We start from the raw sequence: 11,479 nt of genomic DNA on the forward strand, positions 1-11,479 counted from the left end.
CTCAGCCTCCCAAGTAGCTGGGATTACAGGCATGCACCACCACACCCAGCTAATTTTTGTATTTTTAGTAGAGACGGGGTTTCACAATATTGTCCAGGCTGGTCTCGAACTGCTGACCTCAGGTGATCAGTTCGCCTCAGCCTCCCAAAGTGCTGGGACTACAGGCGTAAGCCACCACACCCAGCCCCTCTGACTTTTAAACAACATTTTTTAAAACTATAAAACAAATGCAGTGCTTATTGGAATTAACTGAGAAACTACAATGAAAGACAAAGAGACAAATAAAAATTATCCTACTACCTAGAGACAGGCACTATAAAAATGATCACACATAAATGTTTAATCACCTTCCACATACACCTACATATTTACAATAAAAAATGGTCTCATACCATAAGTCTAGTTCTCACGCCCACTCTCTGCCTAGCTATGAATATTCAAGAGCAGAATTCAAGTCATGAGCAATATTCCTCCAGCCCCATTTCAACAGCCACAGGTTACGTTGCTACATGGTACTTCAGTGAATGCCGTTAATCCATCCCCCAGGACTGCTACCTCTCTAAAGTCCCAAGGCAGAATTCCTCATTGTAGTAGAAAGGCCTAGAGTAGAAGAGCTTCTTCAACACAGGTCACTCAAGAAAGCGTTGCTTTAGGGACACAACTTGTGTGGCCCACTGCAGCCAGCCACCTCCCATCCTGGAGCCTGTGGGCAGCAGCTGAGGCTGAGTATCTGATAACTACCAAAACAGCCCTGGAAAACCACTTCCTGAAGTCCAGTTTAGAAAGAGACCCCAGGAGAACTCCAGGTGATCTGGTCTGTAACTTGCAGGACCTTCCAGAACAAAGGGTTCTGGCCGACAAAGACTCCACTGAACGGGAAAGCTGGCCCTGCCCACGGCTGCCCTCGCATCCTGACCCCAGCCCCAATCAGAGCTCAAGTTCCAAGAGCCGCTGCCAATGCAGCTACCATGGGGAGCTTTAAAAGAATAGTTTTCATTCAAATACTTATTAAAATATTTTGAGATGTGTTGGGTGAAAGGCAATATCAAGTCACATTGTCATTCCTAGTGAAAATTCTCCCAAGGAGAAACAATCCCCCCAACGATGCCTGAGAGGCAACTGCAAGAGAACTGCTTCCATTATCTTGTGGATAAATCCAACTAAGGCCATGAACTCAAAGTAAAAATAAAGCACAATTCAGAATCCACCCCACCCCTCACCCAGAGTCACCAGGCAAATCGTGAGAATACAATGGCCGGCAGCCACACGCAAAGGCCTCGGCCTCCTTGCCCCCATCCAGAAGACTTCCAGGAGGTCCAACAGGCCCTCTGTCCCTCATGGAGGAGCCTGGAGCAGGCCTGAGGCTGTCTGTGTGAAGGGCGCACAGGGCCAGGCACAGGTCCTGCGGCTCCACTGCTCTGTGTGCACCACACAAGCCTCTGGCCTCAGCTCCTGGCAACGGCTAGAGCCTCCGGCCACACTCCGGCTGCCCCTAAAAATGCCACCAGGCCAGCTGCCCTAAGCAGGGGAGGGCGGCCTCTCCTGTGGCACGAGGCCTACCTGAGGGGCAGTAGGAAGATGAGTTCGGCGTTCTCCGTGAGAAGCTCTTGACCGCCAGGCTCTGGCCCCGCTGTTTGCGCCGCCACGCCGTGCGACACTTGGAGTCAATGCTCTGCTTGATTCGGTACCAGTCGGATTCCGTGATGCCAAATTTATAGAAAAGGTGACCTGGAAGGACACATCCAAGGAAAGGCAGTGAGGCCTGCTCAGGATGGACATCAGGAGCTGCCTGGCTGCAGAGCCGGGGCCCGCTGAAGAGGCCTCACCCAGGCACCCCAGCCGGCCAGGCTGGCCCCATCTTCCTGCAAGGGTCTGGAAAGGCCCACTGCACAGAAGGTACTTAGCTGGCCCACAGGCGGGGCTCCCCATAAGATATAAATGATCCCTAAGGGGTCATGACATGCTCTTTCCATTTGTTTAACTTCTTGATCCCTCTGACTTGGTCTGCCCACACCAGGCACACACTTGGGGCTCTCACAAGATTCCCAGACCGTCCACGCTCCAACTTCCCTCTGCCCTGAACTCACAGCAGCACCTAAGGTCCTGCATGCCCAGAAGTTGAGATCAGGGACCTCAACAATTGAACCAGAACTTGTCAGTCCTCTGCTTACTCACGCCTGCTCGGCCACCGCCCTCCCTTCCTTCATGTCTTGGCTCCACCATCCCTCTGGATAACCACCCAGCCCTCCCGCCCTCCTGGGCTCCCACCCTCCTTCCACTTGTTTTGTCAGAGCACTGACCACCTTCCAGCGTTTGGAGAATTCATGTATGTAGTTTACACTGTTCCCCTCACACACACAGTTGAGAATTCGTGTGTGTATTGTTACTCTGCCCCCCTCACAAACAGTTTGGTGTGTATGGTTACTCTGTTCCCCTCACAAACACAGTTTGGAGAACTCACGTATGTATTGTTACTCTGCCCCCCTCACAAACAGTTTGGTGTGTATTGTTACTCTGTTCCCCTCACAAACACAGTTTGGAGAACTCACGTATGTATCGTTACTCTGCCCCCCTCACAAACAGTTTGGTGTGTATGGTTACTCTGTTCCCCTCACAAACACAGTTTGGAGAACTCACGTATGTATTGTTACTCTGCCCCCCTCACAAACAGTTTGGTGTGTATTGTTACTCTGTTCCCCTCACAAACACAGTTTGGAGAACTCACGTATGTATCGTTACTCTGCCCCCCTCACAAACAGTTTGGTGTGTATGGTTACTCTGTTCCCCTCACAAACACAGTTTGGAGAACTCACGTATGTATTGTTACTCTGCCCCCCTCATAAACACAGGGGCCTTTGTTGTGTCCACCCATGCGGGTCAGGCACCCAGAACGTTCTCGCGCGCAGTGGCTGCTCCTGTGTAAACAGTGATTAAAACAGACTGTAAGACGCCCTCCCATGGCTGCTCAAGACTAGGGCTTGCTTATGTCATTCCCGACACCTCTCTATCATGCCTTCTCAACCAGAGCACAACCTCCTCATGGGCAGGGCCTGTGTCCTCATCCCTGGAGTCCCTACACCACAAGCCGAGTGGGCACAACCTACTCTCACTGTGGGGCCAAGGCCAGGTGCATCGTCTTCCCGGGGCTCACCGTGCACACAGCAGAGAACTGTCCTGGGACCCCCAGTTCTCTACAACCTGCACTACAAAGAGCTCTCAGCATGCCCTGAGTAGCATCCAGAGGTGCCCTGTATTCAACAAGGAGAAAACTGAGGATCCAAAGGAAGGCCACGGCGGAGCAGGTGACAGAATGGAGCCAGCGCCCCGCTGCATGCCCAGTCACTTCCCACTAGGCCACAGGACCCCTTCCCTGTAGCGATGACGAATGTGGGAATCATGGGAAGGGCTCTTCAACACACTGGCCTCTCTAGCTAGCTCATGCAACTTCACTAATTTACAGGAAAATACACGGATGGAATCCAGAATTGTAGTCATAAAAAGATGAAGCTGAAAAGTGTCCTGTTTCAACTACCAAGAGCCTCAAGTCTGGACTCTGCTGCCCAAACCCTAAAAATCTGTTCCCATTGAGACTAAAATGGCAGAAACAATCGAAACAGAGGAAGAAGTGTTGGGTTTTTAAGGACTCCGTTAGGTATTAAAAGTCCCTCGGGTTTTGGAAACATGCCTCTTGACGTTTTTATCAGTAGATACTTGAGACATGTTTGACTCTCTGTATAATGACAACCAACCTGTCTGTGCTGTAGACAAAAAGAAACCAGCCAGGAGGGTGGGATTTGTAGGATCAGAGGGAAGAATAACGACTTAAAGTCGTTTTGGCAGCACGTTTTTATCCTCACGCATAAAAGAAATCATACGTGAAGCAGCAAGCTCTTTGGCTTCCAATTTTCGGGTCATCTCTAAAATAATCAGAGTCACCCTCAAATCTTGGCTGGGTGACGGGGACGCCTCAGGAAGCCCCAGGCTGAGCAACTTTAGTGACTCACAGAGGAAGCCAGCCACTGGCTGTGGTCATGGGAGAACCCAACCATTAAAATCACAATGAAATCCTTACAGGAGAGCCTGGCTACTGTCAGAGGTTGCACCATAGTTACCGTAAAACCCAGCTTTCAAACTCCACTTCAACAGTTTCAGGAGAGCCCAACTACTGACTTTAGATGCAAAGCAGCCCAGCTGCTGCCACCAGGAGACAAGAAAAGAAACAGCCATGCCACCAGCAGGACAATGTCTTTGGAGCACGAGTCGATAAAAAGAAATGTCCTCAGAACCGCCCTCCTGTTATCCTCCCACCTTCACACTCCAGGAGAAAACTTCCATATACCTCAAAGGATTAATGAGTCCATACACAATTTAAGAACAGGTTAGTAACAGGAAAGAAAATATACCTAAAACACCCAGGTGTACAGCTAAGAGAAACGAGTAAAAACATTAACATTTAAATTCAACTTTGTAAAAATCAAGTTGAGAGTTCAAACCCTTACTCATACCTTTTAAATTAAAAAATATATATTCATCTAGTTACCCGCCACGGAGTTTCCATTGTCCTCAGACATCAAATTACCTAATTCCTTCTGATCCACGCTCTAGGCCCCAGCCTGGGCAAATGCCCCCTGCTGGCCACCAAGGAGATCCAGAGAACAGACCAGCCGCCCAGACACTGCCTGCAGAGCACGGTAGGCGAGGAGGGGGAGGATCTGAACATGCACAGATGGGTCCAGGAGTCGCCCGAAGACGCTACTGGACAGCAGCTGGGGCAAGCGCCCGCTTCTGGGCAGCCCTCGGGGCTCTGAGGGTCTGTGAGGGGCTCAGATTCCTTTACCTTTTGTGACAGCACTGAGCAGCTGCACTTAACAGAGGGAGCGGGAAAAATCCTATCATGATAGGATCAAAAGATCACCTTGAATTTAACTGTCATTTTCCACTTAAAGCATCTGATCTCATGTTATTTGATGGACATTTTTTTTATAAGCCTCATAAAGTAGGAATGTCACTACTTTCACTTTGGTTTTGAGGCAAAAGCCAGAAAAAGGAGAAGTGATGTGTCCAAGTCCAATTACAACAGTACTGAGCACCGGCCTTAAGGTGCAAGCTTCCTGGGCCCACCCAGGTGGAGAGGCAGTGGCCCTCACTGGATCCTGAGAACCCATGAGAGGCACTCGGGGAGATGGGAAGAACACGCACAGCCCCGCACACGTGCCTCTGCTGTCCTGAGCTCCCTCAGCCCAAGGCACCCGCAGCCCCTGCTGCCAGGAGGCCTAGTCGGACTTCGATCGAGGCAGAAGACTCCCCCGCAGCAGTGCCCAGGACACAAGAAGAACAGAAGTGCTCGGAATCCAGCTGCTGAGGCTCATGGGATCCCCACAGCGCGGCGTCACCCGGGAGCAGAACACCCTGTCTGGCCTCAGTCCCTGCCTTCCCCGCCATATTCCCACACCACGCCCATCAAGGCCCCTCGAGGCCGGGACAGGCTTGCCTTCCAGGCTCAGCCAGGCAGCATCCCTGCCACTGCCCACACGTCTATGTTCCTGATGAGCTGTCCTGCAGTTCCCAAAGAGCTGAAGAGTCCCCATTACCCCATTAGCTGCCTTCCCACTTTCCAGAATCCCCATTCTGACTCTGGTGGTTCAAATCATAAACCGATTCCCAGCTTTCCGTCTGTGGGGCCATGAGAGGCACTGTGGGAAGCGAGATGAGAGAGCCAGGCGGGCTGGTAATCTTGCGCCTTGGTGGGTGGCACGGGGCTTTATCAGTCACAAAGGAATGAAGAGCACCACCCCTGCGAGTGCAATCTCAAGTGCAAGGGAAGGCAGCACAAAACTGAGTGCCAACAACTGATTTCTTGAAATTACAGACTCGACGTGATAGCGCTGCCTAGAAAAACAAAAGGCGTCTCGAAGCCTCTGCCCGATAGAAGCCAGCTGACACGCTCCCTCCCAGGGGAAGCACACGCAGCCCATACCCCGTGCACCTCACATGTCCAGCCTCCAGGCCAAGCTGAGACCGCCTTCTCCAAGCCTGCTGACTCACTCCTTTATGAGAAGAAACGATGGAGTGACACCTGTCCTCAGTCTGTTAGCAACAGAACCCCTCACAGCCACCTGCAGGACCACCTCCAGGTCACAGCATGTGGGTCAGCTGCCGAGGAGGCGGCTCCGCTCACTTTTCTGCCTGCAGCCCACACTGACCACACCTTCCTCCCAGCTCTCAGTCACCGTGAGAAACTCAATGTCCCACGACAAACACCCGCCCCTGCGTGGAGTCCACATTCTGCCCTTCAGGACACACACAGGGCAGCCTCACCGAGAACCTGGAGAAGAGACAGCACTTGGCCACCCGTGTCCCACAAAACTCACGTCCTGGCCCAGGACCCCGGAATGTGACCTGAAGGGGAACTAGGGTCTCTGCAGATGTGATTCCTTAGGTTGCAAGGAGGTCATCCTGCAGGAGAGGGGGCTCCAAATCCAGTGACTGTCCTCGTAAGGAGAGGGACACAGAGGGAGACAGGGAGACACGGGGAAGACGGCCGTGGGGGACGCAGGCAGAGATCGCAGGGATGTGGCCACCACCAGAAGCCGGGAGAGGGAAAGGCCTTCAGAGGCAGCGTGGCCCTGCCCACACCTTCATCCCAGGCATCTGGCCTCCAGACCTGCGCAGGGTTCCACGCCAGCCAGACTGTGAGCTTTGTTCCAGCGGCCACAGGAACCTGAGGTACCCTGCAAGACACAACGGGGCCAGGACCACCTGCTCTTGGAGTGAATGATCTGAAAAGAACCCCAATCATCTGACAGGCCAAGCATGAATGTACAACTTTTCGCTCTGTGCAACTGAATCCAGTCTCTCCGTAACGGCTAGGAGGTCCGTGGAGATCCGCCGTCCACAGCAGCATTCTTCAGATCCCACGAGATCCGGTGTCTTCAGGGTGGCGCGGCCGTAGACAGCATCTTTTAGAAAAGCCTTCAGATCCGGGGTCACCAGCTTGGATGCACAGCACAAGCAGAGGCTACGTGAGCCGTGGATAGAAATCCTAAGAACTAAACCAATTTCTCTTCACGGAGAAAAGAGGCGAATGCTGCTGTCCTAAGAGCACATTCCTTAGGAAAATGCCCCAAGGTTTTCCAAGTTGCAGTAATATGCTACTTTTGCATAAAACACAAATTTGGTTAGCTGCCCAAATTTGGGGGGTCCACCAAACCTTGGGAACCCTAAGAAAGCCAACACCCCAAAAAGCAATAACCTCCCTCTTTCAATAACCTCATTTTGAAAAGGTGGTAGAGACGTTACCTCCTGTGTGTTTCAAAATGTAGACTTTTTTCTCCAGAAAAAGAAAGAAAATCTTTTTGCTGACAAATAAGGAGAATCTTAAAATCTTCTCCCTCGTGAGCTGCCTGGGTTGAGTGAGGACAGCTGCAGGCCTCTGACTGCTGAGGCTACAGGCGTCACTGCGGGCTCTGAAGCAACGCAGAGAGTGAGGTGAGGCGATACAGCCAATTCTGCTCCTGCCACTGTTCAAGCTGGGGCCTGGGAGGTTTGGTCCATGCACTTATTTGATTTGTTTTGGTTTTTTGAGCAACATTCAGCAATAAGAATGAAACTGGGCCACAGAGAGAAAAGGTAAAGTAATGCTTTTAACATTTCAACAATTCCATCTAAGCATGAGCAACACAGGTACGCCTGGCCAGAGGTGGAGGGAGAAGGAAGGGCTCCTGTTCCAATCTCCCTCCGGATTTCACTCCAGAGGAAGGAAGCCCGGCAGGTGTCGCCCCGCCGCCCTCAAAGGCTGCTGTGAGGGAAGGTCGTGCTCTCTCAGCCCACACAGTTCCTCTCCATTTGGACACCAGCGGAGCTGGGCACAGGGAGGCACAGCAACGGCCTATGGTCACACAGGCCACAATTACAGACGCTGACTCCACCCTGTCAGCCCCTGCTCCTGTCCCACAAGACACTGCCTTGAGGCCGGGCATGGTGGCTCACGCCTGTAATTCCAACACTTTGGGAGGCTGAGGTAGGGAGTTCGAGACCAGCCTGGACAACATGGTGAAACCCCGTCTCTACTAAAAATATAAAAATTAGCCAGGTATGGAGACAGGTGCCTGTAATCCCAGCTACTTGGGAGGCTGACGCAGGAGAATCGCTTGAACCCGGGACGCGGAGGTTTCAGTGAGCCGAGATCAAGTCACCGCAATCCAACCTGGGTGACAGAGTGAGACTCCATCTCAAAAAAAAAAGACACTGCCTTGCTCATGAGCTGCCAAGGGGGCAGGTGAGTGCTAAGAAGGCCAGCTGCTCACAGAAGCCACCACCCTGGGGGAAAGGTGGGCAGACAGCAGTGTGTGGCCCACAGACTCCAGGCTCCTTTCTGCCCTGCCCGCCCCCGTTCCCGGGGCTTCGCCGTGCGGCTCCAGCAGGATGGCTCGCTGGCCCCGCGTCCACACTGTCTAGCCACAAGGCCACTCGCTGGCCCTGCGTCCACACTGTCTAACCACAAGGCCACTCGCTGGCCCTGCGTCCACACTGTCTAGCCACAAGGCCACTCGCTGGCCCTGCGTCCACAAAGGCCACTCGCTGGCCCTGCGTCCACACTGTCTAACCACAAGGCCACTCGCTGGCCCCGCGTCCACACTGTCTAGCCACAAGGCCACTCGCTGGGCCCTCTGAAGGCCCAGGGTGGTTTCCCCCGCAACAGTGAAGACTCGGAATCTCCACCCACTGTGAATATCTGTAACAGACAGAGGCCCGGACCTGCCTGCCCAGCTCTCTACCTGGCAAGGACACAGCGGCCACCTCCCCACGAACGCTGCCCACGCCTCTGGACAGCACAGACTCTACAGTCGCTCTACAACACAGCTCCTGCCAAGCAGCCAGCACATCCAGGCGTCACCAATCCTGCTGGGGACACCACACACCTGGGGTTGCACTCCAGGATGCTGGGTGAATGCCGCAAGCTCAGAGACACAGTGGAGCTCTGGAGATGGGCTGCAGCGAGCCACATTCATCTCCTCCTCTGTGGCCCCGTGACCTGCTCTCTGCACAGTGGCTTACCTGCCTGCCCACAATGCAGCTGCATGGATGCCTAGTGAGGGCATGGCGCACCTCTCCCGATGACGCCCTGAGCATGAACGCAGCATCTCAACGTTCTGAGACACTTATTCATGCTTTGTGAACTATTTAACAAATATGGCAAATATACACAGAATCAGGAATTCCTCTATTTTAAGAAAATGCACAGGTTTCTCGGCCTGAAAAAAAAAAAGGAAGCCGCACCTGTGACGTGACAGAGCTCTGGCTGCTGGCACAGCACCGTCCGCAGAGCCTGCCACCACCCCACCCACGGGCACTGGCAGGAACCCTCACAACCCCCACAGCCTCCCGCCAAAAACGCACACAAGCCCACCACGTGGGCTTCACGTAAACACACCTGTCTGTGGAATTCGGAAGTGTATGGCGGCAGGTGGTGCCCACTACACAGAATGGGCCATCTCCCACGACCCACAGCGCTGACTGCACTCTCGAGCTCCTGCGAAGCCAAGCCTTGCCCACATCTCCAGAATCCCCACACCCCGGGCACTCCTGTTCCACAGCACAGTCCAGTCCATACCCAGCAGTTGCTCCAGGCCCCTCCACATGGCCCTGAGGACAGGTCAGCCTTCCTCACACAAAGTCACCCTGAAGGTCAGCCCCACCATGACCCTCCCAGAGCTCTGCTCAAGAGACCAGAATTCACCGGGCATCTCCAAGGGGCTGGGCGCTGGAAGCGAGCCCAGGAGCCACGCTCCGGAGGGACTTCCAGCAGAATGACAGTGCTAGCGGACGCCCCCGCCAGGGGACCGTGCTCCAGAGCCCAGCTCAGAGCCTGGGGAGGCAGGGCCCGTGGACCCCAAGCCATAAGGTCCAGCAGCCTGGTGAACACAGCCAGTGACCTCAGCTGTCTGGGGGCCAGCCCCGAAGCCAGCGGGCCCAGGGGAGAGGGTGGTGGCCCATGCCAGGTTCCCACTCCCCTCTCCGGCTTCCAAACCCCCACCGAGGTTGGCAGCACTTCCCAAGGAGAAGCTCAGCAGGGAAGGTCAGCTCACAGCCATCACACACACGGAGTTGGGGCCTGCCCCATTCTGCCCCACACAGGGCCTTCCACCACCCCACATGGACTTCCTGAGTACAGACACAGCCACCCCACCACCATGGGCTCTGCTCTGAGTATTGCCCTGCCACGTCCCTGTCACCTCGCTGGAACATTCCCTGTGCCCGACCAAAAAAAGACCAATCGCAGCCAACGCCCTGAAAGCCCAGAATCCTTAGCCTGACATTCCAAGGCACCGTCTCCAAGGCAGAGCAGCCGGCCTCCAGCCTCACATCTGAGGCCCCTGTCATCTTCCTGGAGGAGCAGGGACTCCTCACCTGGGAAGAGGGCCCAGCCCAGGAAGCCACTGCCCCACACAGCACAGCACGCTCATCCCACATGCCACCATCCTCTCCAAAGAGTACCCGCTCCTCTGTCCAGGCTGCGCCTCCAACTCATAGCCCAGACTGACACTGCAGCGACACCCCACAGTGCTACATCTCAGGTTACAGACACTTCTATCTACCTGACTGCACACTCTGCTGTCGGGGCCGTTTCTCACTCGTCTATACATCTCAGCACACTCTACACTGTGATCCACACACCAAGCACCAGCACAAAGCAACCCCCGGTTTTCAAGCTAGAAGCACATCACGTGGTCGGGGCGCAGATGTGTGCTCTTGGCCACGGCATGCCCTAAAGCAGAGGGTAGACAGGGCGGTGGGCCTGTTGCCCGCCTCTGAAGGCAGTGTCCTGCTGGAGCACAGCCACGGCCATGCGCGGACACCTCGTTTGTGGCTGCTTTCAGAGCTGAGCAGTTGAAGAGAGACCCAGGACCTGCAAAGCCTGAAACATCTGCCACGTGGCCCTTCAGAAGAAGGCTGCAAATGACCCTCTGATCCTTGTGACCTGCTTTACTCCACCGCTGAGAAGCTGTGAGCAGGCCCCAAGTGTGGTCTCCCAGGCAGTTATCTGAGACGACCCTCAGGGTCCAGGACGGGCGTCCGCCAGTGTCTGACAGCTGGGGCACACGCCTGGGCCAAGACGTGGCGCGTGGGAAGATGCCATGACCTGCTCACATGCGTGTGGGTGGGACCTGGCTCCACCTCTCAGCAGCTTCCAGGAAAACGTGCAGTCAGCACAACCCCCTCACTCTTACTTAGACCCCATTTTCACAGCAGCTACTGAACAGCCGAGTCCTTCCCCTCCTCACTGCTCCTGACAGAGGCTCACGGGCCACACCATGCTTCCCAGAGGAGCAAGGCTCTTTCCTGCTGAACAGTGGCCCCTGCACGGTGAGACCCCGGACACCCCCTGCACGGTGAGACCCCGGACACCCCTGCACGGTCAGGCCCCGGACACCCCTGCACGGTCAGGCCCCGGACAACCCTGCACGGTGAGACCCCG

The 11,479-nt window shown here is 54.5% G+C and overlaps 1 protein-coding gene across 1 annotated transcript in view; it reads right to left on the reverse strand.

Annotated features, from left to right (window-relative positions):
- Positions 1 to 11,479, reverse strand: part of BANP (BTG3 associated nuclear protein) — a 108,816-nt gene that overhangs the window by 50,431 nt on the left and 46,906 nt on the right. The window contains exon 8 of the mRNA XM_011928015.1: positions 1,561 to 1,728. Coding sequence (XP_011783405.1) covers positions 1,561 to 1,728 — 168 coding nt within the window. The remainder of the gene's footprint in view (positions 1 to 1,560; positions 1,729 to 11,479) is intronic.

Source organism: Colobus angolensis, unplaced genomic scaffold (assembly GCF_000951035.1).
Source record: "Colobus angolensis palliatus isolate OR3802 unplaced genomic scaffold, Cang.pa_1.0 Scaffold76, whole genome shotgun sequence".
Taxonomy (NCBI): Eukaryota; Metazoa; Chordata; class Mammalia; order Primates; family Cercopithecidae; genus Colobus; species Colobus angolensis.